Source organism: Myxocyprinus asiaticus, chromosome 38 (assembly GCF_019703515.2).
Source record: "Myxocyprinus asiaticus isolate MX2 ecotype Aquarium Trade chromosome 38, UBuf_Myxa_2, whole genome shotgun sequence".
Classification (NCBI taxonomy): Eukaryota; Metazoa; Chordata; class Actinopteri; order Cypriniformes; family Catostomidae; genus Myxocyprinus; species Myxocyprinus asiaticus.
In genome coordinates this window covers 36,210,395-36,237,664 of record NC_059381.1, presented here as the reverse complement: position 1 = coordinate 36,237,664, position 27,270 = coordinate 36,210,395, and the positions used below count along the sequence as shown (strand labels likewise).

General features: G+C 38.5%; 2 protein-coding genes across 5 annotated transcripts in view; both read left to right on the top strand.

Moving 5' to 3' along the window:
* LOC127429161 (leukocyte cell-derived chemotaxin-2-like) overlaps window positions 1–2,050 on the top strand; it is a 28,883-nt gene extending 26,833 nt beyond the window's left edge. Inside the window, exons 5-6 of the mRNA XM_051678032.1 lie at window positions 1,034–1,179; window positions 1,481–2,050. Of these exons, the coding sequence (XP_051533992.1) occupies window positions 1,034–1,179; window positions 1,481–1,647 (313 nt within the window). The 3' untranslated portion in view covers window positions 1,648–2,050. The remainder of the gene's footprint in view (window positions 1–1,033; window positions 1,180–1,480) is intronic.
* Window positions 2,051–2,987: 937 nt separating this feature from the next.
* Window positions 2,988–27,270, top strand: part of LOC127429126 (SH3 and PX domain-containing protein 2B-like) — a 72,248-nt gene continuing 47,965 nt past the window's right edge. For 3 of the 4 annotated variants that reach the window (XM_051677956.1, XM_051677954.1, XM_051677955.1), the window contains exons 1-2: window positions 2,989–3,264; window positions 15,126–15,206. In XM_051677956.1, the coding sequence (XP_051533916.1) occupies window positions 3,193–3,264; window positions 15,126–15,206 (153 nt within the window). In that variant the 5' untranslated portion in view covers window positions 2,989–3,192. Of the gene's footprint in view, window positions 3,265–15,125; window positions 15,207–27,270 lie in introns of all 4 variants that reach the window. The other variant, XM_051677953.1, reaches the window with a different exon arrangement.

Here is a 27,270-nt window from a genome sequence, read left to right as displayed (position 1 = left end):
GACCAACCGTTTTGGAGATTTCGGTCTTTCCCCATTCACGTAGATAGGAGCTGCACTGTCATGACTGGAAATAGCTTTCTGGGAGCGTTCCAAATATGTCCATCAGTGGACTGACTTGCTAGAAAGACTGTTTAAACTTTCAGAAAAGGCTTAGTCAAGACAACATCACAGTTTGTCTTGACAAACTTGCCATATCTGTTTAGACATATTATGAAACAGATAGTCCTGGATGCTGATTGGATAAAAACGGCATTCCAGAAGTGCTTTCCAATAGTAGACTATCAAAAAGCCAAAACAATCCAATTCACATACAAAAACTCTATCTATCCATCTAACAACCAACTAGTAAATCCCTAGCATCCACGTGCCACCTACCCAAACATCGTTGCAGACCAGGTACACCCCTTCATGGCAATGGTATTCCCTGATGGCAGTGGCCTCTTTCAGCAGGATAATGCGCCCTGCCACACTGCACACATTGTTCGGGAATGGTTTGAGGAACATGATGAAGAGTTCAAGGTGTTGCCCTGGCCTCCAAATTCCCCAGATATCAATCCGACTGAGCATCTGTGGGATGTGCTGGACCAAGAAGTCTGATCCACGGCAGCTCCACCTCGCAACTTGCAGGACTTGAAGGATCTGCTGCTAATGTCTTGGTGCCAGACACCACAGGACAATTTCAGGAGTCTTGTAGAGTCCATGCCTCAGGGGGTCGGAGCTGCTTTGGCAGCACGTGGAGGACAAACAGCATATTAGTCAGGTGGTCATAAAGTTTTGGCTCATGAGTGTATAGTAATAAAGGACTTAAATATTTATCTGTTTCTCACCAACACTTATCACTTCTGAAGACATGGATTAACCACTAGAGTCATATGGATTAAGTCAAGAAGCGATGAAGTGGGAGAGTAAGATAAAAAACTCATTGACTTGCTCATTTATTCAGAAAATGAATGAATGAATGAAAATGTTTAGCCTTCAAAGTATATTCCTTACTTCATCTTTGCTCTAATTTCTCTTGTACTCTATCTTCAAGGATGGGGTTAACCATAAAAGCAGTGGATATTGTGTGTGATGATTATGGCATCATCAACGCTCCTTTTTCTGGAAGTCTGAGCGGTCCTGTTGGCAGAACAGTGGGTGACTCCATTCAGTATGATGGTGTTAAGCTGTATAACACAGGTATATGACACTGTGACCTCTATGAAAAAAAAAAATCCTTTTCACTACCAAATGAGTTAGTAGTAAAGTATTGCTGAAACTACACAACTAATACATGTACAGTAAAGCACAATACACATGTGATGGGGCCTGAGGTTTGATTAACAATCAAACTCTATCTCAATCTCTTGTTGAACAACAAAGATTTTTTAATAGAGGATACATGGCAGGGTGCTAAGAAATGTTGTTCTTTCTTTTTTCTATTTCATATAAACTTGTGATTAAAAAATGTAAACTCCTCTTAAATATGTCTTTTTCTCAGTGCACTGTGTAAAGATCTTCAGCATCCGTCCATATAGTTACTCTGGGTCTGTTGTTCAGGGAGAGGCCATGGGTTACCTGTTACCCCTACAGGACCGTTTTTCTGGCATCACTTCACACCTGCAGCTTCAGATGTGTGACGGATCTGATCCCGCACCCTTCATATGAGACACATTTATGGAACATTTAATCAGTGATTCATTAGGAAGCATAATGCATGGCTTTAAACTTCATTTAAATAATCAGGACAAACATACTGTTTTACAACAAGTACAAACATAAAATAATTTCAAAATACTTTGGTAGTTGACGTGAAATATATTTGGGATGTTGACACTTTGACACATGTCATGTGGTGTCACATGCTGTACTTTAATTATTTTATAATTATCATGTATGCAGCTTTTATGACCTCAAATTAACTGAGGTACTACATGGAATATTTGTGTATTATATAATATTGTACCACAAGATGGCAGCACACATCTACAGAATCACAGGAACAGATTTCCTCCCGCCAAGTACACTACAAGTAGTGCTGTTTTTGCGTTGTCATCATTAAAACCTCTTATTAAACATGTTATTAAAAAGTAGTTTTTCAATTGTAACTTTTTATTAAAAAATATTTGATTTTGCAGACTGAAAAGGCAAGATCCCCCCCCCCCAAATCTATTTTAAGAGGAAATATTTATTTACATTTATGCATTTGGCAGATGATTTGATTGAAAGCAATTTACAGTTCATTTAATCTAAACATTTTAACAGTATATATGTTCCCTTGTAATCAAACAGATAACATGCTTGGACTATCAGCTACCAGAGCTGCAGGAACAAAATAGACAAAATCACACCATTATTTTGTGAATGATGACAATGAAAATCTTTCTACTGTTAACTGCAAACAGAATATTTATTCAATTTATAAATATTTTAATGACAATACTACTGTTTTGTAGGTGGTTAAAGAAATAAAATACATGCATTTAAGATGCAACATTAGTAAGTATGAATAAAGAATGTGGAAGCCATTCAAATGTGAAAATTCTAGCAGACAGTGTTTTAGGGTTTTGTGTTGGGTACTTATATTGTCACACAGTAAATGCTCATTGCATCCAAAAAATGACAATATTTTCACATTTCTGCTTTGTGCTTTATGTAAAATGACACTGAAAATGACATTGATAAGATAAAATAAAAATACACTTCCCCTTTAATATGTCCAGCAAAATTACGAATCCTACTATGGCGAAGGTTTATCTCATGAATATAAATATGTTCGTGCTGACGTTATCAGTAACCTACCAGTCACTTGTGCTAATTAATATTCATAAGACAATCTTTTACCATATTTGGAATAATTAATTCAGCAGCTGACTGGCGCCCACCTACTAACGTCTGCCTTTCGGCTAATCAGTTAAGAGTACTGGCCGAACATCACTGTACGTAATTAATATTCATGAGTCGAGCCTATGCCGTAGTGGGATTGTGTGATTTCGCTGGGTTTTTATTAAATTAGAGTTGGTGAGCTGGGATAGGCTGGGAGTTCGTTCGGTCCAGACTGCAGGAAATCCGACGTGGACTATAAACCCGCAGAAACGGACAGACAAACAGAGGCGAATGACTTTAAGCGAACGCGGAAAAGTGCGCCAGATTTGCTGCTGTGGGTCTGAACGGTATTTTGTATCTGTTTTTTGAAACTGAGATTATTGCAACATGCCACGGCGGACCGTACAAGACGTAACTGTTCAAGACGTGCAAAAGAGAAGAAACCCCAACAAACACTATGTAAGTTTATCTTTATGGGCCTTCAATGAACTTTTCTGAGTGGTTTATTTTTTATTTTTTCATCTAATGAAAGAGTTTAGTGGTGCATTTTGTGTTTGTTTCGTTGGTTTGTCTGAACAAAGAGGCTTGGAGATGTGATCACTTCAGAGGAGGATCAAGTTACACATCAGTACAACACACACCAAACTAGTGTTTATGTTATATCTATTTACTTGTGTGTTTTTCTTCTATTTTGGCCTTTGGAGGAGTATCACTTATGTACTATTGAACATGTATATTCCATTTACAGCTGTAGTTATGGCACCTTTATTTAGAGTTTCATTCCAGATGTTTTTACATCTGCACAAACACAACAAAGACTCTAGTTAGACTCCTTGAAGGCCTTGAGATTTAACATGAATAGTTATGTATATCTAATATCTAACATATATGAACATACCTGTTTATAATAATTTCATTTAAAAATATGAGATTCATGTATTATACTGTATGTATATGCATTAGTGTGTTTAAACCTTTGAAACTGGTTGCCATCCAGTGTAGGAATGCAGTGGAGGAGGAGGACATGTATACTAACTGATCTGAGTACTGTGCTGATCTTCTGTAATAGCTCCATGTTGTTCAAGGTCTTTTGTCTGGTTCACCACACCCTTTAAAGTCCTGAACACCCCCTAACCCCACTCCACTGCACTCTGAGGTTATTCTTCACAGGCCTTGGGTCTGATATCGGATACTTTCTGGCAGCCTGTGGGTTTGTTTTTTTCCAGTCCAATACAGACAACTGATATCACTGTATGTTTTGTTTATTTAGACTTAATGTGTTGCAGATAAAAATGGACAACACTGGTTTGAATGTTATGTTTTCCAGAATAACTTTATGATGAAAATGCTTTGTAGAAACTGGTTCATACAAAAAAGCTATATATATATATATACACAGTTGAAGTCAGAAGTTTACATACAGTTAGGTTGAAGTCATAACTCATTTTTAAACCATTCCACAGATTAAATATTAGCAAACTATAGTTCTGGCAAGTCGTTTAGGAAATCTACTTTGTGCATGACACAAGTAATTTTTCCAAAAGTAGTTTACAGACAGATTATTTCACTTTTAATTGACTGTATCACAATTCCAGTGGGTCAGAACTTTACATACACTAATGGCACTTTTCCACTTCATGTTACGATTCGACTCGACTCTGTTCGCTTTACTTTTCTGAGCTTGCTTTTCTGCAAATGGGTCTTCCAAATGGACAATGACATGACCAAGCATACCCCAAAAGTTGTGGCAAAATGGCTTAAGGACAACAAAGTCAAGGTATTGGAGTGGCCATCACAAAGCCTTGACCTCAATCCGATAGAAAATTTGTGGGCAGAACTGAAAAAGCGTGTGCGAGCAAGGAGGCCTACAAACCTGACTCAGTTACACCAGTTCTGTCTGGAGGAATGGACCAGAATTCCAGCAACTTATTGTGAGAAGCTTGTGGAAGGCTACCCAAAACATTTGACCCAAGTTAAACAATTTAAAGGCAATGTTTCCAAATACTAATAAAGTGTATGTAAACTTCTGTCCCACTGGGAATGTAATAAAAGTAATAAAAGCTGAAATAAATATATACAGTTGAAGTCAGAAGTTTACATACACCTTAGCCAAATACATTTAAACTCAGTTTTTCACAATTCCTGACATTTAATCGTAGAAAACATTCCCTGCTTAGGTCAGTTAGGATCACTACTTTATTTTAAGAATGTGAAATGTCAGAATAATAGAGAGAATGATTTATTTTAGCTTTAATTTTGCATCACATTCCCAGTGGGTCAGAAGTTCACATATACTTTGTTAGTATTTGGTAGCATTGCCTTTAAATTGTTTAGCTTGGGTCAAACGTTTTGGGTTTTGGCCCATTCCTCCAGACAGAACTGGTGTAACTGAGTCAGGTTTCTAGGCATCCTTGCTCGCACACGCTTTTTCAGTTCTGCCCACAAATCTTCTATCGGATTGAGGTCAGGGCTTTGTGATGGCCACTCCAATACCTTGACTTTGTTGTCCTTAAGCCATTTTGCCACAACTTTGGAGGTATGCTTGGGGTCATTGTCCATTTGGAAGACCCATTTGTGATCAAGCTTTAACTTCCTGGCTGATGTCTTGAGATGTTGCTTCAATATATCCACATAATTTTCCTTCCTCATGATGCCATCTATTTTGTGAAGTGCACCAGTCCCTCCTGCAGCAAAGAACCACCACAACATCTTCGGCTTGCAAGCCTCACCCTTTTTCCTCCAAACATAATGATGGTCATTATGGCCAAACAGTAACATTTTTGTTTCATTAGACCAGAAGACATTTCTCCAAAAAGTAAGATCTTTGTCCCCATGTGCACTTGCAAACTGTAGTCTGGCTTTTTTATGGTGGTTTTGGAGCAGTGGCTTCTTCCTTGCTGAGCAGCTTTCAGGTTATGTTGACATAGGACTTGTTTTACTGTGGATATAGATACTTGTCTACCTGTTTCCTCCAGCATCTTCACAAGGTCCTTTGCTGTTGTTCTGGGATTGATTTGCACTTTTTACACCAAACTATGTTCATCTCTAGGAGACAGAATGTGTCTCCTTCCTGGGTGGTATGATGGCTGCGTGGTCCCTTGGTGTTTATACGCTATATGGCCAAAAGTTTGTGGACACCATATGTGCTTAATGAACATTTGATTTCAAAACCTTAGGCATCAATTTCCCCCTTTGCTGTAATAACAGCTTCCACTCTTTTGGGAAGGCTTTCCACTATACTGTATGTAGTAACATGGCTGCAGGGATTTGCTCTCATTCAGACACAAGGCTTTCAAGTTGGTTGATGGGGCCTGACTTACAGTTGCTGTTCCAGTTCACCCCAGAAGTGATCAGTGGGGTTCAGGTCTGGGCTTTGTGCAGGCCAGTCAATTTCTTCCACGCCAGACACAGTAAACCATTTCTTTATGGACCTTACTTTGTTCACAGGGGCATTGTCATGCTGGAACAGAAAAGGGCTATCCCCAAACAGTTGCCACAAAATGCACAAAACCCAAGCCATTACATAAAAAAACATTAAGATTTAATGGAGTAACCAAATTCGTTAATTAGAAGGGGGTGTCCACAAACTTTTGGCCATATAGTGTACTTGCGTACTATTGTTTGTACAGATGAACGTGGTAACTTCAGGTGTTGGAAATTGCTCCCAAGGATGAACCAGTCTTGTGGAGGTCCAAAAAAATTTTTTTTGAGGTCTTGGCTGATTTCTTTTTATTTTCCCATGATGTCAAGCAAAGAGGCACTGAGTTTGAATGTAGGTCTTAAAATACATCCACAGGTACACCAACAATTCAGTACACCTCCTATCAGAAGCTAATTTTATAAAGGTTTGACATCATTTTCTGGAATTTTCCAAGCTGCTTAAAGGCACAGTTAACTTAGTGTATGTAAACTTCTGACCCACTGGAATTGTGATATAGTCAATTAAAAGTGAAACAATCCGTATGTAAACAATTGTTGGAAAAATTACTTGTGTCATGCACAAAGTAGATGTCCTAAACTATAGTTTGCTAAAATGAAATCTGTGGAGTGGTTAAAAAATGAGTTTTAATGACTTCAGCCTAACTGTATGTAAACTTCTGACTTCAGCTGTGTATACATATATATGATAAGTAGGGTAACACTATAGGAACCTTTAACTCAAATAAAATATAATAATTATAATAAAAAATTTTCATATTTTGGTCATATTTTACTCCAAAATCAAAAGAAATAAATACAAAATTATACTTTGTTATTAAGAAAATTAAGCTTAATAAAGGGATAGTTCCCTCATGCCATCCCAGATGTGTGTGACTTTCTTTATTCTGCAGAACACAAAGGAAGATTTTTAGAAGAATATCTCCGCTCTGTAGGTTCATACAATGCAAGTGAATGGTGGCCAGAATTGATGAAGCTCAAAAAAGCATATAAAGGCAGCATAAGAACAATTAGTTCGCTTCCACTTGTTTAATCCATATCTTCAGAAGCAATATGATAGGTGTGGGTGAGAAACAGATCAATATTTAAGTACTTTCTTACTATAAATCTCCACTTTCACTTCCACATTCTTCATCTTTTGTTTTTGGCGATTCACATTCTTCATTCAAATCGCCACCTACTGGACAGGGAGGAGAATATATAATAAAAAGAACTTAAATATTGAACCGTTTCTCATCCACACCTATCATATAGCTTCTGAAGATATAGATTTAACCACTGGAATTGTGTGTATTACTTTTATTTTGCTTTCAAGATTCACTTACATTGTATGGACCTACTTTTTATTTATATATGTATGTATTTATTTATTTTGTAAACTTTATTTAACCAGGCAAGTCACTTAAGAACAGAATTATTATTTGCAATAACAGCCTGGCAGAAGGATAAAGCCTCCTGAACACCAACAAACAATTGCATAATTGTCATAATTTTATTTATTTTTTTATTTTCGAGTGAAATGTTAGGCCACCTGGATATGTTTTTTTGCAATACAGGTTGTAGATTAGGAATATTAGGTTTCTGCATCACTATTTCAATAATAAATTCTACAGGTCTTTTGCAAAACTAACTGTCCAGTCATGTAAAAAAAAACAATGGCAGGATGTAGGATCCCTTTTTTTTCCCAAGCACTGGTCGAGCCAGATGGCATGACATCCAGTTGACAGCATGAGGTTATTCTGCTCTAATTTCTGTTCTGTATTTGTTTTACTGCAATTTCCAGTTAGTATGAGTAATTATTATTATTTTTTTTATTATGAAGCAACCAGGCTTTACGTCATTCAGAACAAAACATCACATGAACAAAAAGCTGTCACTGTGCAATGTTGTCACTGCTGTCAAGGTTGATAGCTGGGGTAATGTGATGTAGGGATGCATGACTATGACAAAAATGATGTTTGTCGATTATTTCCCTTTAGGGCTGTCAACATGGCAGAGAAAGTAAATTCGAAATTTTCACTGAAACATTACCAAAATTCGAATTAGATTCGAATTTTAAAGCTGAAGTATATATAACTTTTTCAGTGTTAAAATACTTTATCCCAGCTTAATATTCAGAGACAACTATTAGTAAGCCATTCATAGGTTAATTTTCTTAACACTGTGTCTCTGTGGCGCTATAAAAATTCCTGTGTTTTGAACAACGCGCTGTCCCGCCAGAACAATGTTACACAACTAATGCCATGAGTTGGGGGCGGGATTATCTGGTTGTTTGAACAACAGAAGACGAGGGGTATATTCAGAAAGCTGTTTTGAAAACATTGTTTATTTTTGCAATTCCATTCAATGGCGCTAGTGTCGCAGAAACTACATACTTCAGCTTTAAAGAAATTTTTTCAGGTAGGGGGAAAAAATCTACAAAGACATCTGATTATCTAATGCTGCCTTCATGTGCTATCAGAATTATCCTACTTGCCACTTCTGAAGTGGTAATTACGAGTATGTCGCGTTCAAGTGCTTTGTTGTTGGAAAGAACAGGAAAACTTTTATTTGGACACCATAACACATATTACTTAGTTAACTTGCTGACAATAATAGAATTATGCTCAAAACAAGTCATATTCACGGTGTAAAAATGTACAACATGCATCAAATGGTTGCTGATATACATAAATGAATATGACCGAAATGGCAAGCACTAACAATTAGCTTTATTTAGAAAAATTTATAAAACCTGTCATTCACTCCAGAAACTAAATAAATTATCTCACAGTTTCCTGAGTCATAATTACGACTTGAGGGGTCAGATTTGTGCAACTTCCGAGTGCACCAGAAGCACCGGCAGAACAGACCAGGGTGGCCAACTGTAGAGACCAGGGTGGTGCCAGCAGGATGGACCAAGGTGGAACACCTAAACTAGGCTTGGTGGCTTGACTAAGTGACTTGGCTTGGCTTGGTAACTTGACTGGGCGAGCAGGCTTGACTGGGCGAGCAGGCTTGAGCTGGTGTGACTGCTTGATTTGACTGGGCTGCTTGTTAGGTGTAAAGGTTTGACTTGACATAGTAGTTTGACTTGGCATAGCAGCATTACTGGATGTGTCGGTTTGCCTAAGCGAGATGGTTTTATTAGACAGGACAGTTTGTCTTGCAGTGGTGGCTAAGCTAGATGTGATTTCTTGACTTGTCATGGTTGTTTGGTTTGGTATAGCAGCTTGACTTGATGTAGTGGCTTGACTTAACATGATGGATTAAATCAAGCCACTACATCAAGTCAAGCTGTTACACCAAGCCAAACAACCACGACAACTCAAGAAGTCACATCTAGCTTAGCTACCACGACAAGAGAAACTTACCTGTTGCTTAGGCAAACCAATACATCTAGAAATGCTGCTATGCCAAGTCAAACTACTATGTCAAGTCAAACCTTTACACCTAACCAAGCAGCCCAGTAAAGTCAAGCAGTTACACCAGCTCAAGCCTGCTCACCCAATCTAGCCTGCTCACCCAGTCAAGCCTGCTTGCCCAGTCAAGTTGCCAAGTCAAGTCACTTAGTCAAGCCACCAAGCCTAGTTTAGGTGTTCCACCTTGGTCCATCCTGCCAGCACCACCCTGGTCCATCTCGCTGGCGCCGTCCTGCCGGCAACACCCTGGTCTGTCCCGCCGGTGTTCCCTGTTCCACTCTGCTGGCGCAACGCTGGTCCGACCCGCTGGCTCCTCCCTGGTCCTTCTCGCCGGTGCTGTCCTGGTCTTGATCCTGCCATTTTGGTCTTGTTTTATTCTTTTTTTTCTCCCCAATTTGGAATGCCCAATTCCCAATGCACTCTAAGTCCTCGTGGTGGAGTAGTGACTCGCCTCACTCTGGGTGGCGGAGGACGAATCTCAGTTGCCTCCGCGTCTGAGACCGTCAACCTGCGCGTCTTATCACATGACTTGTTGAGCGCATTACCGCAGAGACAAAGCACGTGTGGAGGCTTCACGCTATCCACCGTGGCATCCACACACAACTCACCACGTGCCCCACCGAGAGTGAACCACATTATAGTGACCACGAAGAGGTTACCACATGTGACTCTACCCTCCCTAGCAACCGGGCCAATTTGGTTGCTTAGGAGACCTGGCTGAAGTCACTCAGCACGCCCTGGGATTCTAACTTGCGAACTCCAGGGGTGGTAGTCAGCATCTTTACTCGCTGAGTTGTTTTATTCTTGATATGGCAGGATTGTGACAGTTTCCTCAACCCATTTCTCAGGTCGTCCACGTGCTTTTGTTTCCTCTTTCCCTCGTGTTTCTCATTAGTGCTGCTCAGCAGTGCAATCAGCGTTGCCATAGCAATTTTCTCTGCTTATTAGAAGATCAGCAGCACCTGTTGCTCATTCCTATTCCCTATATATTCTCTACTTTGTCTTGTCTTCCCTGCCAGATCGTTGTGTTTGCTCTCCAGTCTTGTCAGTCAGTCCATGTGAGTTCCTGTTAGTTCCTGTTCTTAGTTAGAGAGTTTTTGTTTGCTTTTTGGTTTTGTTAGTTTTCTGTTATATTTATTCACATGCTGCTTGTCTTGATTTTGTTTCCCTTCATCGTGAGAGGTTTTGTTTGTATTCTGTTTTTATTTTAATAAAGCCCAGTTTAATAAAGACCTTCAGGTGAGTTTTTAAACTAGTTCCAATATAATAATGGATATGTATTTGGTCGCAAAATCTCTCTAGCCTTCCTAACATCAGGCATAATGGAAAACTTCAGCAGTGTGGCTGTTCATTACTCTTGATGTTGTGATGCCAAACTCTGAGTTTGATGTCATTTGCTTTGGGAAGAATTGTAAACTTGGCATTTAGAGAGATCGACATGGATTTCACTGATAGCCACAGGAACGCTTTAGTTTATGTGGCAGTCATTGACTGATACTAAACATACAGTACTGATTTTTATTTTATTTATTCTTTATTTAAATGGTCAGCAATTGATTGATATTAAACAGTACTGATGTTTATTTAGCTATTTATTGTATTTTTGTTTTATTTATTCTTTATTTTCTCAGTGTTCATTTCTAGAATTTGTTGAAAATGTATAATAATAATAATGTCAAATGTTCTTTGATAAAAAAATATTTGTTTAAGAAAGCAGCCTTCTGAGTACCTTTGCATAGTCATATCGGTGAAAAATCCACATAGAAAAGGTCTGTTTTCATTCCAGCTCAAAAAATAGCTATATCGGTCACTATATCGGTAATTGGTGAATTTTCCCTCTCTAAAATCGGTATCGTATCGGTCTCAAAAATCCCATATCAGTCGGGCTCTAATATACGTATGACCCAGTGTGATTTTTATTTTTATTTTTTTAAAGTGTAAAATGCTGCGATTTAATTAGATAAATATATATTCTGCTGGCGCTGCTCATGTCATAGTGAATGAGTGCTCTGTTCTGACATCTACTATTTTAGCATATGTGCGGCTTTACACACTGTAAAGAGCGCAGCACATGCAGACAGTAAAATGAATGAAATTGCATAATTTTATGGTTTAATAATTAGGCTACACTAGAACATGTCATGATTTTAATTTGATTAATTGTGCATTCTGTTTTCCCCCAAATGTGTTAAATTCGTGTGTAAGCATTTGAAAGCAGTCGTGTATCAGTCAGACAGCGCACAGGGGTCGGATTGAGTCGGTAGTACCGCTACTACAGAAATACTGGTGTTGTGACATATATATTTTTTTTTTACTTTAGTATCGACTTTTCACATCCCTAGCTCAATCAATAGCATTTGTGGCATAGTGTTGATTTCCACAAAAAATTCGTGACTCGTCCAAAATCGAGGTTACAGTGAGACACTTACAATGGAAGTGAATGGAAAACATTTTTTGAGGGTTTTAGCGAAGCATTAGTTAATTACTTCTTACACTACATTTAATTCTTCTGTTAAAACTTGTGTATTATTTGAACTGTAAAGTAGTTTAAATCGTCGTTTTAATGGTCGTTTTAGGGTATAAGGATTTAAAGCGTTCCGTCATCATGGCAAGGAAGTTGTAAAATTGAGTATAACTTTACACAGAAAAGGTTAGTAAGTGATTTTATCACACTAAATTCATGTTAACACGCATATTGCTTCATCTTGTAGCTATACTTGTGAAGTATTTTAACAATTACAGATTGGCCCCATTCACTTTCATTGTAAGTGCCTCACTGTAACCCAGATTTGAGGGCTGATAAAGATATCATCAAATGTCTGTGACATCAAACTGGATGTGTTCTTATTCAGGTAGCTAGCTATAAACATGTCGAGAGTTTAGCTAACTCTAACTAACTTGGTCAACGAGATTCTCTTCAAACTGTTGACAGTAGTTGATCTAAAAGAGAAAACTGACCATAGAAGACCTGTTAACACAAATGTCTGCTATATTGCCCCATGTTTTTACTGCATTCAGTGAAAAAGAATAGTTATATTATGTGATTGCTTCATTGCACACCAAAACAAGTGGATATTTCAGCATACAAAATTGTAGCTACAACTTTAGAAAGCATGTTGCAGTAAGTTGTGGTGATGATGATAATGCTGGCTTGTCTGTGTCATGCTATTGGGCAGTTTCAGGGTGATTCTGTAACTATGGCCTCTATTGCCCTCAGAGCTGCAATAGAGTTGTTGGATTTTGGTGACTCAGGAATTTCCTATAGGTTTTTTGAATAGGGATTTTCGAAATTATGAGTAAAATAAGATATGTGGTGAAAATTACTTGAAGAGACTTTCACGTTTTGTTCTAGAACATAAATTATACACATTCAATTATGGATTTTGGTACAGCACGTTTTTCTTTGGGACAGCAGAGTACAAGAACTTGTTCTTCAGGCTAGAGAGGTGGGCTGTTATTGACATCATTGTCCAATCCCTGGAGAAGTAATGAAAAGCATGCATAATAAATACAAGATAATGTGAAAATACAATTATTGTATTGGTGCAAGTGGTATCATGGAGGGAAAAGGCTTTGTGAAACTTATGTATCTTTCCCAATCTTTGTGTGCCTTGCAAATAAACTGCCATCTGGACTAGATGAAAAGAGGTTGGAGACCTCTTAAAAGTCAAAGCAGTCTCTTAGGGGAGCTTAAACACCTTGCAGGAAGTCCCCAGGGTACCGTGTTCAGGCAAGAACAAGAGAAGAGAGCTGCTGAAGCTGAGTTGGCTGGCGCATACCGAAGCTATGCTTTGTGAAATTTACACTGCTCTCTCCTGACTTCATTAACAGAAACAGAAAATATTGGAAGACGATTAACATGGAGACTTCAGGAGAGACTTCATTAGCCGCATTTCCACTATCGGGCCAAATGAGGGTGCGCTAGTGCGTGCCAGGCTCAGTTGCGTTCCCACTGTCACTTCCGGGGCTTCATCGTGCCACTATGGGGCTTTCTCGGGGCCTATGGCCTTTGGCCCACCAATTGCCCTTGGGCCAAACAAGGCCAACCGGAGACTGAGGCGGAATCAGTGTCAAAGACGGAGTTTTGCTGAACTTGCCAGGTTGTGCATCCAGCGCACAACAGTTCAGGTTCGGGAAAAAAATTGAATAAATAAATGCGGGCACAGTACAAATTACTTTACATGGTTCGGTGAACTTTCATAGATGGTGTGCTGGGAAATCGTCCCACTGTTAGTGCAGAGACCACTCGGGACAATATGGCAGTCACAGTCGGTGAGTTTTCAATGCTAACTTATCTTGCTGTTTACATTCAATATAAACTCATTATTCTCGATAACATGATACCTCAGCTTGATCTTCCCTCTTGCTTGTGAAATGGGCGGTGTTTGTGACGTTGGCACCGCAGTGGCGTATTAAGGGCGGGTTTTTGGGCAACGCAGCAGAGTTATTGGCCCACTTGTGGGAACACAGATCGTTTTTTGGTCTTGCGGCTCGAGGTCTGAGGCTATTGGCCCTGGCTGGCCAGTTGATAGCCCTGTCTCGCACTGGCTCGATAGTGGAAAAGCAGCTATTGAGGAGCAGCTGATGACCACCAACTGAGAATTTCATCCATTGAAAAATGGGTCCAGTTTGCTGCCGTTTTATTGCTGTCCATGTTTACCTGTAACAGACTAATAGCGTGTTTGTAGAAATGATAGTGTTTGTTTTACTTCACAAGTCTTGCACCTTGTTCCATTGAAGTTCAAGTTGAAGCTTTCCAATTTATTCCTGTAATTTATTTTACATTCATCTCTACACTTTGCGAAAAAGAGCTATACTTCCTTAGCTTGAGACTGCAGCAAGACCTTAAAGGCCAAAGTATACTTCGGTTGTCCACGTTGCTGATCGCTCTATATGATCACAGTATGCATAACACAAATTTCGTCATCAGCACAGTCCGTGAGGCCCAGATTTTCTCGACACTCGCACAGTCCTGTGCACATCATTGACTAATAAAAAGTATCACAAAGTGGTTATAGTGCACATGCGTTGAACACGTTCATGGTTAAGTTTAGGGTTTGGGTAAGAAGTTACACTCTATGGTTAGGTTTAGATTTGGAGTTATGGTTAGGTTAGGGTTAGCAAAGCTTGTAATAACATTGTTCGTTGGGTTGTTTATTTTTCTCTGTTGGAGTAAAAGTTGTACGTTTTTGTACAAGCCAATGATTTCTTACGATTTTGCCATCTTGTACTATTATTACGACATGAGAACGTGTGAAATAATATATTGCATAACGCAATACATATATTTATGCTTCTGAAGATAGGCTTCATTTTCTTTCTGCAAAATGTGATTTCTTATGTTCTCTTTAGATTTTGGGAAGTGAGATTTACCGATTGGATCAGGGATTGCATTAACTGGAAATGAATCACTGTTGTTCTGATTTTACAATGCAAGTGAATTGTAATGAACAATCATTTTCTTTTCTTTTTTCACTGTAGGTTTACATCATCAAAGTGTCTTGGTCTGATGGCAGCAATGAGATCATTTTCAGACGCTACAGTAAATTTTTCGACCTTCAGGTGAGTTTTTAAACTAGTTCCAATATAATAATGGATATCTCTCCAGCCTTCCTAACATCAGGCATAATGGAAAACTTCAGCAGTGTGGCTGTTCTTTACTCTTGATGTTGTGATGCCAAACTCTGAGTTTGATGTCATTTGCTTTTGGAAGAATTGTAAACTTGGCATTTAGAGAGATCGACATGGATTTCACTGATAGCCACAGGAACGCTTTAGTTTATGTGGCAGTCATTAGACGGGCTGCTTTAATGGTACAACAGGAAAAGTCATCATATCCATTGCTCTTTCTGAGAGAAGTGTGTCAAAGTACTAAAGATCAAGTAGGCCTATCTGATGGTATCACATTTATTTTCCCTTTATAAAAAATGCATCTAGACAATACAGTAAGCCTGCTCACGACTGATTCAATCTTCTAAGATACATTGTTTTGGTCAGTTTCTAAAGCGGCATTACATATATCCATGTTGAGAATGCACTGTGACGAAAAATGCATCCAAAACGGCAGATAATCAGTATTGTTCCAATTGATAACATGTTTTAACTTAAGCGTTAATATTATTTTTACACTCAACTTTTTCTAATCATCCCTCAGACTATGTATACGATAATACTTTGTCAATTTGTCCAGCAGGTGAACTACAATAGTTTGTGAAAGTGTCTCATGAAATGTTTTCTTTCTCATTGAGCAACTCTATAACAAACTCGTCTTCGCTGCTGAAGCTTATTAAGAAATCAGTTTTATTTTACCAATCCACTCACTAGAGAATTAACTTGCTTGTCTTTCATATTGTGATTCCATTGTTTTGCAAACTTGACCAGTAGATCTTCTTCTGATCCATGATGTGCAGAAGGAAGCGCCACCTACCGTACCGGGGTAAAATTTTGTCGACTAGCGCCACATATTGTAAAGGCGTGCGATCGTTGGCCTCGCTTTTAATGTGAAGGGGCCATTCATCACAATTTGTTTCGCATTAGGATATAGCGTCGCCTCTGGTGTGCAATGGCCTTAAAATTGACAGCCCTAATAATAATATAATCTACTGATTTAGGGCAGTGGCCTGTTTGTGAAAATAAATGTATACACAGATCAAAGCACTAAACCTTAAGGAGTTTGTGAGAGACTAGATGTAGGTTTGTGCTGAACTCTCAGAACTATTGTGGCCAAAAACTTGTACACAGTTTATAATGGAAACCCGCTATTATTAGAAGCGCTCAGTGCAACTGAAGCAATTGAGTCAATTTGTACAAATGGACAGTAATCCTCAGTGTTTCCTGTGCCACAACTTTCTGAAAATATAAAAAAAAATGTATATTATACTGTGCCTTAATATGCATCTTTGTGCAGAGATTGTGGATTCTGCATTTGTTTCAGTTGAGAATGCTTAGAGTATTTGTCTCTGCTAAAGCTAATTGAGCTTTCTGCCGTATTGCATGTAATGTTTTTGTTCCTGTACATGAATGTTCAATAAACAGTCATTTCAATCTGGAAGCAATTAGTTTCAGCATATGTTGCTGCTTATAAAATTCTGAACAATGTTTATCTGTCCATTTAGATAAGAGCTGTTTTGCTTTACAGTGGATTTTTAGGCAGTGAAAAGACTTTTCATGTTCTGACCAAATAATTAACAAGTCAGTATAGATCTAACTACATTAGATGTAACCTACATTTTAAACTGTAAAAATCATACTTTGTCAATGGTTTATTGAGTTAAATTAAATGTAGTATACAATAAAATAAACATTGCTTCAAGTTTTTTATATCTTGTGAAATATGAAAACAATAAAATTTTCCCCAAATTCCACATTTTCCATTTTCTTAATTTTTTTTCTGAATTCCATTTTTTTAAAGTAGGGCTGAACGATTTGGACAAAAAAATCGAATTGCGATTATTTGCTGAAAAAAATAGCAATTGCGATTTGAACTGCAATATGATAAACATAAAACAAAAACACATGTGATTCCTTTTAACCAAAATTAAACCATGTTTTGCCCATACTGAAGAAATACTGTTCTAGAAAGGGTGTTTACACTTGAGTCCTCTAAATAAATAAATAAATAAAACAGTGTAGGGGGGTGGGTGAAGCATCACTTTTCATCATCATTTTTTTTTAAACCTAGCCAACTTGAATATTATATTATTGCAATAATAATAATGTTAAGACATTATTATAGAAATATATTATTGTATAATAATAATAATTGTCATTATTACTATAATAATTTATTATTTTATTTATTAAAATATTATTATTTAATAGTAATTTATTTCTTTAAAAATGTCTTAACTTACTATGCAGTCCTGGTACACCCTCAAGCCTTTTTTCAAACCAATTTCGGCGGAAGCTTTTATTTTGAAAACTGAAGGGACGGAAGTTTCTGTTGTTTGAAGTTGAGTTAACAACAGCCTTTTAATGCAGTGAAATGCTCTCATCTGCCTTGCTGTCAACAAAAACCCGCTCTCATGGTATTATTTTAAATGCGTATAGTAAATTGTAGAGGTCAAACATAGAGGTATGTGAAATGACTACAATGTGCAATTAAAGTAAATCTGGGGCACTTTAAATAACACGCTCCGATAATGATAGCACACCTAACTGAACTCAGAGCACATCTGTCACTCAGAGCACCACATAGATAGAGTTTGTGTGTATGGAGCACAGAACCACTTTGAAACCACAGGTGTAATACAATGATCCTGTTGTATTTAAGAAAGCACTACACACTACAGACAAATCAGCTGTGCACATAGGTGCAGCACAGCGGGCAGCGCGTTGAGACTTTTTATTTATTTAATTAAATCGCAGCACTCGCGGTTTGAAAATTGCACTGGGTCATATCGCGATTTCGATTTTATTTCGGTTAATCGTTCAGCCATTTTAAAGTTGAATAAAATGTCATCATCAAATGTGTCTTATCAAATTAATCCACACTTCAATCAAATGAAGATAGAACCGTTATTTTCAACAAAACAATTAAAAATTTTAAGTACTTCTTAGAGTCTTAAGTGCTTTAGTAAAGATCTTCACAACATAATCTAAAACACAACAATGAGCGCTTGCACATTCGTGTGGTCATGTAAACGCAATAAATGGTGTTCCTTTATTGGTGTAAGGTTTATAAACGGCAAAAGAATAAACAGGTGGAAACGGGTAGATTTTTGCCCAATTTCACGTGACATGTAAACACCTTTACTGGTGTTCTCACCGGGTTATCCAATGTGCGCACGTGTTGAGCGCATGTCTCTTCACGGTTTGACGACAAAAGCAGATAATAGCGCGATTATTTCAAATCTCATGTAAACACAATTTTCTTGCTTTGTCAGGTTTTTTAAATAAGCTGATTTCTGGGAATAATCAGCGTATTGGTGTGCATGTAAACATGCTCATTGACCTTGTTTTATGTCAAATAATGTGCTGCACAATAGAACATCACATTATATACATTTATTCATTTGGCAGACGCTTTTATCCAAATTGACTTACAAAAGAGGAAAACATAAGCGAATCATCTTAAGGAGACAGTGGTATGAAAAGTGCTGTATTACAAAGTTTCACTAGCATCATAATAGTATTCAAAACAGAATAAAGTGCAACAGGAATGTTTTTTTTTTTCTTTTTTTTTTTTCTCATGACTGGTTAAGTGCTCATGGAAAAGATGCGTTTTTAGTCGTTCTTTGAAGACAGAGAGTGAGTCAGCTTCACCGATGGAGTTGCGAAGGTCGTTCCACCAACGTGGTATGATAAAGCTGAAAGTCCGGGAAAGTGTTTTGGTGCCTCTTTGTGTTGGTGCAACAAGGCGACGTTCCTTAGCCGACCACACGTTTCTAGTGGGCGCGTAGCTCTGCATAAATGATTTTAGGTATGCTGGAGAAGACCCAGTGACTGTTCTGCATGCCAGCATCAGAGCCTTGAATTTGATACGTGCATCAACCGGCAGCCAGTGGAGAGAGACAAGGAGTGGTGTAACATGTGCTCTCTTTGGTTCATTAAAGACCAGACGTGCTGCTGCATTCTGGATCATTTGCAGGGGTCTAATTACACATGCAGGGAGGCCTGCAATGAGAGCGTTACAGTAGTCCAGTCTAGTTATGACAAGTGACTGGACAAGTAGTTGTGTGGCATGTTCAGAGAGGAAGGGTCTTATCTTCCTGATATTGTAGAGTGTAAATCTACATGATCTTGCAGTCTTTGAGATGTGGTCTGTGAAATTTAGTCTGTCGTCGATGGTTACCCCTAGATTTCTGACCGATTTGGAAGGCGTTACTGTAGTTGCACCCAGCTGCACGGTGATGTTGTGTTCAACAGCAGGGTTGGCTGGAAAGACAAGGAGTTCAGTCTTGGCTGGGTTGAGCTGCAGGTGGTGCTCCTTCATCCAGGCCGAGATGTCTGCCAGGCAGGCAGAAATTCGAGCAGTCACTGTGGTGTTGTTGGGCTGGAAAGACAAGTAGAGTTGCATGTCATAAGCGTAGCAGTGGTAAGAGAAACCATGTGCCTGAATGATGGGTCCCAGTGATGTTGTGTGTGTATATAGAGAAGAAAAGTGGCCCAAGCACTGATCCCTGAGGTACCCCAGTAAGTAGCTGATGTGACTTGGATACCTCACCTCTCCAGGCTACCTTGAAGGACCTACCTGAGAGATAGGAATTAAACCAGTCAAGCACAGTTCCTGTGATGCCCAGCGAGGAGAGGGTAGAGAGTACGATCTGATGGTTGACTGTTTTAAAGGCTGCAGAAAGGTCCAGCAGAATCAGGATGGATGATCTGGATTCAGCTTTCGCCCATCTCAGCGAATCAGTGACAGACAGCAGGGCAGTCTCGGTGGAGTGTCCACTTTTGAAGCCTGACTGATTGTCATCCAGCAGCTTGTTCTGTGAGAGATAGGCAGAGATTTGATTGAAAACTGCCCTTTCAAGTGTTTTTGCCATGAATGGGATGAGAGAGACTGGTCTGTAGTGTTCTGTTTGGGTGGGATTAAGTACAGGTTTCTTCAGCATTGGGGTTACTCGAGCCTGCTTAAATGTAGTGGGAAAAGTGCCAGTAGGTAGAGATGTGTTAATTATGTGTGTGAGTGCAGGTAGGATGGACGGAGAAATGGCCTGGAGAAGGTGAGAAGGAATGGGGTCAAGGGAACAGGTGGTGGGATGGTTGGAGAGGAGGAGTTTAGAGACCTCACTGTCAGTCAGAGGAGAGAACATAGAGACAGAAGAGTTGCATACATGAGACGGGTGTTTGACAGGGTGTGGCGCTGAGAATGTATTGCTGATGGTTGTAACCTTATTAGTAATAAATGTGGCAAAGACATCTGTTGTCAGTGATGTGTCTGATGGAGGGGGGGTGGGCAGAGAAGTGTGTTGAATGTTCTAAACAAGCTGCGAGTGTCTGTGATGCTGTTGATCTTGTTCTGGTAATAGGAGGTTTTTGCAGATTTAACGTTATCTGAAAAAGTTGCAAGCAGAGACTGATATTTACCTAGATCTGCTGGATCTTTAGATTCCGCCATCTCCTCTCAGCTGCCCTGAGGTCAGACCGATGTTCACGAAGGACGTCAGACAGCCAGGGGCTGGGTGGTGTAGCACGTGCTGGCCTAGAGGAGATAGGACAGATGTTGTCTAGACAGGTTGTTAAAGTAGAGCTTAGTGTGTCTGTGGCAGTGTTTACTTCAAGCATGTTAAATACATTTAGTGTGGGAAGAGAGGTAGAGACAGCAGTGGAAAGGCGTGAGGGTGAAAGAGAACTGAGGTTACGGCGAAAGGAAAGCAAAGGTGGAGACTGTTATAAATGAAAACATTGATAAACTTCTATTTGGTACAACATTTGACTAAATACTAGTAATATATTTCTGGTGCAATTTCTTAATTTTGTGTGTCAAGATTTTGTTTTGAATCAAACTTTTATTTTGGCGTGATGTCGGTAGATTCACGCTTCTGGATAAGTAGTGTGGCGTGTTTTGATCAGTCTGTATTCAGTATATTAGCAGCTTCACACATTCACTTTGCAGCGCACATCACATGCAGTATACAGTACATTTAATTAAATGTCATCCATTTGTGGTTTAATAATCACACTAGGACATCACAATTTTATTCATTTATTTTATTTCGGTGTAAAAGGAGTTTCAGAACACATGCTAAAATGAGTGTGTGAGCATTTGTACGTAGCCGTCTGTCAGTAAAACAGCGTGCGGGGACCAAATTGAGTCAGTGCTCGGTACTACTGGTACTGCACAAACACTGGTGTCGCAACATCTTTTTAATTTTAGTATCGACTTAGTACCGAAGTACAGGTACTTTTGAAATCACTAATTTAATATATTTGTTATATAATTTACATAAGTTAGAGATTTAGCTATATCCTGTATTTTACAGTATGTAAAAATCCATGTGCGCGGCGTTGGCATATCTATCAGTGGGCAGGGCTTCAAGTGAGACTGAGGGGGGAATTCACTTAAGACCCCGATATACTTCCAGAGAAGTTCTTATTCGTTCTTCATTCAGGGGTAAAAAGAAGTTCTAAACAGCCCAGCAATGGTATACTGTTTCCAAACATTCTGTCACACCGCTGTGGGAGGCCTTTATATATGAGAACACTACATGTAAAACCTAAACTAACGTAACATTAAAATGTCTTATCAGTGGCTTTATACCTCATTCTATGAGTAGAATTCACATGAGGTCAGTAAAAGAAGCTGTTTTAACCACTCAATGATGATTTAAAGTAATATATATGCAGTAGAAATGTTTACTTTGTCTTGTTTACATCTGAGTTCATGACGCTAATGCGCTAACACGCTATACACGGCCATAACATGCACTGATTACATTCTGTTACTGTAATTTATGATGACACTGATACTACTGCAAAGATGGGTGTATAAAAGAGTAATAATGGGCAAAATACAGACAAAAGAATGATGATAGATACATATCTTACTTTGGGCAGATGTGTCAATGGCTTTCGCTGCAGATGACATGAGTGAATGGGCACTTGAGAGTATTTGAGTACATTTGATTCCTTTTGTAGACTAATTAAACAAAAAAATTGCATGACATGGTCTTGCAAGCCGGTGTGTTCACATTGAATACTGACTGGAAAACGTAAACAAAGTAGAAGGTGGAGCTCCAGGTCACATGTACCGATGACATGGACCAATGGCAGCAAGGAGGTGTTTAGCAGCCGGTTAGAAGTTTCCCTAAAAGTTCGACCAGGCGAGCTGTTACAAACACAAAAACACCTTCTTTTTGGCCAGATTTTGTTTTAAATGACGTCAAACCCATGCGTTCTTCGATTTTGTATGACGTATATCTGGGCCTTATGATTGAATTGCTGTGAAGAATGAATGAATCTGTAGTTTTCATTATACTTTAGATCAAGGAAAATTTGATTCCTCAAATTTCAAACATATCATTGAAAAGTACGATTTAAGCAATTCAATGCTTTATATAGTCAAAAGATTGTCTTATTGTTGTGTCACATCTTCTAGACTAGTTCCTGTCTTCAGTGTTGTGTTTGTGGCACTCAACATCTCAGTCTCAAAACAATTTTCCTTCACACTACACCACTTTTCTTTCTTCCAAGAGAACACGAGTAGTTGGTGAATGGTAGTGCTGATGCAGCACATAGTGACGATAGGAAGGAACTGGGGCAGGACATGCAAAAAGAAAACACGCCAACCACTAATGCATTTCAAAAGTGAAGTGGATCTAATGATTCTGTTGTCTGAAGGTGCTTATATTGGTTCACTGTTGTGTTTTTTCCTCTGCTTTGGGGAAGTTGGAAATTTAAGAATGTCTCTGTAAAGGTTTGAATTCAACACACCCTTTCATTCACACCACAAGCCTGTTTGACAAATAAGTTTTGAGTCTAAAATTTCTTACCAGTACAACATTAAAGGCATCACAGTGAAGGTTTACTTGAAGTTTAATTGATCTTCTGTAACATGCATCATTTAAGTCAGTTGTCAGGCATTACATGATAAAAAGAAAAAAGAAAAACACCTACTCATTCTTTATTTTTACTATTTTCCACATTTTAGAATAAAAGTAAAGTCTTCAAATGACCAATAAAGTTAAACAAATCAAAACAGTGACTCCAGCCAGGTCTCCTAAGCAACCAAATTGGCCCGGTTGCTAGGGAGGGTAGAGTCACATGGGGTAACCTCCTCATGGTCACAATTAGTGGTTCTCGATCTCAATGGGGCGCTTGGTAAGTTTTGCGTGGATCGCGGAGAGAAGCATGAGGCTCCACATGCTATGAGTCTCCGTGGTGTCATGCACAATGAGCCACGTGATAAGATGCGCGGATTGACTGTCTCAGAAGCGGAGGCAACTGAGACTTGTCCTCTGCCACCTGGATTGAGGTGAGTAACCGCACCTCCATGAGGACCTACTAAGTAGTGGGACTTGGGCATTCCAAAATTGGGGAGAAAAGGTATACACATATACATATACATTTATGCATTTGGCAGATGCTTTTATCCAAAGCGACATACAGTGCACTTATTACAGGGACAATCCCCCTGGAGCAACCTGTAGTTAAGTGCCTTGCTCAAGGACACAATGGTGATGGCTGTGGGGATTGAACCAGCAACCTTCTGATTACTAGTTCTGTGCTTTAGCCCACTACGCCACCACCACTCCGTCATATATATATTGTTTTGATTATATATATATACTGTATATATAATCAAAACAATCTAAACTCATTCGTTTAATAAAAGTAAAATTATAGCTATGTAAAAAAACATTTAGGCACAGTTCATATTTGTCTACAAAACCATTTTTTTTTTTTAAGCATAAATAGATCAAAGATCAAAAGGTTTTTAAGATCATAAGAAACATAATTTCAGTTAAGTGTGTCTAAATTTGACTAGTGGTGTATGTCAGCAGCTATACTTATCCAAACAGCTCAGTTTTGGTGGATTCCACACATCACATCAGACAGGTGGCTGTCATGTGCAGAAGCTTTCTCTTTGTTCAGCAGAGGAAGGACTGCTTGTATGGATGTTGGAGGACTTGGATCATACAGGAATCTCAACTCCTATAAATGTCAAATATTGGAGTAATGGTCTTGGAAGCCTTTACTTGTGCGCTTCTCAGTTCATAACTTACACTGCTGTTCCTCTGATAAGGGTCTGATTTATTGGGCTTTCATGCAAACAGTGTCTAAAAGGGATAGTACACCCAAAACTGAATATTCTCTCATCTACTCACCCTGTAGTTTTAAATAGAAGTAGACCTATATATTGGTGCCGATATTTTCTTTTTGGAACTATCGGTTATCTGCAAAAATGCATGCAAAGAAAAACGTGACTTTATGGAAGCACCCCTCGTCAGCACCTACAACGTGTGTCCAACTTCATATATTGTGATTAATAATAATAATAATAATAATAATAATAATAATATATAGACTATAAAAAGCTCAATTTGGTCAGTATTAAAAACAGAGCATTGTAACGGAGGCAAGTCTCCATAATTTCAAAATAAGAGTCCCTGGTGTGTTTCAGGCATGTTTAGAGTTAAAAGTCCCAAGTTATGCACCCAGTCTTCTTTTTTCTGATTATTATTGGGATTTTGGTTGAAAAGTAAACTATATCTGGGGTTTTATTCATTTTGCACTCTGGCCTCTGTCTGATCTGACTAAGAAACTGTTGTAACATTCTGTGAATAGATTTTAAAAACAATCGGCCGATTAATCGGTTATCGGCCTTTTCTACCACCTTAGTTGGTATGCCATATCGGCATAGTCCATTATATGTTGACCTCTAGTTTTAAGCCCGTATGCCTGTAGAACACAAAAGCAGACGTTTTGCAGAAAGCTGCTCTTTTCCATACAATGTAAGTAAAAGAATATGGACGCTTTTGAGCTCCAAAAAGGACAATAAAAGTATCATAAAATTAGTTCATATGACTCTTGCCCTTTTATCATCTGAAGCCGTACGAGAGCTTCAGAATACTTCAGATTGTGTGGAAAAACAGATCACAATTTAGTTGTTCAGTTGCACGGAAAAGAAAAAAAGACTTTTAAATAAGGTACATTTACTTTAGAAGCTACACTGCATAAGATATTAAGATTTTCTTTTTCAGATAATCTATCTTGAATATAAATGTCTTGGGGCACTGACAGATTTTTTTGCATGTTTTAAACAAGTGAAAAACAATCTGCCAGAAAACAAAAGACACTTGTAGACATTCTCTGAAAACAAGTCTAAATATCTAATGCAGTGTTGCTTCTCTGGTACATTTATCTTGTTTTAAGTATTTTTAAATAAATTGACTGAAAAACAAGACAAAAATACTTAAGAATATGAATTTTTGCAGTGTATTTTTACTGAATTAAATTTCATAAAAAAATAAATAAAAACAAATCGTATTTATTTATTTTTTTACCTGTAATTCAGTGAAGGTCGTTTGAAGGTATTTTTTAAAAGATACTTTCATCCTCATTTTTTTAAATGTTTGTAAGCATGTTTAATATAGCCACTTATGGCACAAACTGAATTATCGGCTATAGAGCAGTTGCCCAAGTTACTCAAATACTCCTTCAAATAACCATTAGATTATCAAATTAATAGTTTTTTGCAGTCCTATTGTTCAGTGGAAATCTTCACTTTCACTGGAAAAGAGAAGCAAGAACATTATGCTCAATTTCTTCTTGTGTTGTCCATGGAAGAAAAGCTCATACAGACAGAATTTCTTTTGATGTCATGCTTGTGTTACCTGGGAAGTCTATGAGTATTTTAGTATTTCCTTTTATTTCTTCATGATGTCATGGCATATGGCAGTAATGGTAGTAGAGCTGGAAATGACTGTCTTTCCCAAAATGGAACCATGCACAGGATGCATAAATATTACTGATCTAAAGAGTGACCATCTGCTGACTAGAGGATGTGAAGAAATACTACTGAAAAAAAGTAAATTCTCTCTTTCCTTTCCAACCAAGTACCATTTCACCTTCAGTTCAATCCAGCTTAAAACTTAAACAGCAAATACAGACCTCAGACAACAAATACACTACTGTCTAGAGCTGTCAACAGTGCTAAGAAACTAAAAATGAATTTTTTAATTTGAATTATACGATATTTGTGGCGGGGGGGTGGTCATGTGTCTGTCTGTGGGAGAGGGAAAGCGGTAAGGCTCGTCACCTGGGCTGTAATTACTCTAACACCTGTCTCTCATTATAGTGATGGTGGAGGGAGACCTGATAAGGTTCACCAGAGTGGCAGAGGACAGAGAGAGAGTGGCACAGAGGAACAGAGACTGTCATTCAGAGAGAAAGCTGTTTTGAGTTGGCCACTAAAAGCAGTTTTGCTTTGTGTGTGTGTGTGTGTGTGTGTGTGTGTGTGTGTGTGTGTGTGTGTGTGTGTGTGTGTGAGAGAGAATAAACACTCAACTGTTCGCTGTCTCCTGACTCCTCCATTGCCCATGAACTTATCCTTATCACAACATTGTTTCATTTAAGCGAAAAAAGCAATATGACATCAGTGATCACCACATTTTTAATTCAGCTTTATCCAAAAGAGGCCGCAACAAATACATAAAAATCAAGCAGCACCGTGGTATATTGTTTTGTGGTATATTTGGTTGAACTCCATTGGGAAGCGGCATTTGCGGCTCAGACTCACGTCACCTCGGTAAGTGTAACGGCATGTATTTGAGCCCAGTACTCCAATAGGGAATGTTCAAACAGGACCCTAGACGGACAGCGTCATTGCTAAGGGGCCATTTAGACCGAACATGTTTTTGTGCTAAAAAGCTAGACGCCACAGAAGCATATAAGACAATGCAAGTGCCTCAAAAGACACACTTGTAAAAGTTGATCTTCTTTTTACATAACACAGTGTCTAAAAATGCAGAGTACATGCACGAGATGCTGAAAAATCAGCTGGATGCTGGCGACAGTCAAAGACATCCATCTAGGGCATGTTTATGTTGTCCTGCGAACCCTTATGCTGCAAGAGGCTGATAAGTGCACAAGACACAACAACCAAGACCACCACCCAAGTAATTTTCAGTGCTTGGCACACATCTTAAATTTGAATGCATTTTTTTTTCAGTCTTGTCTT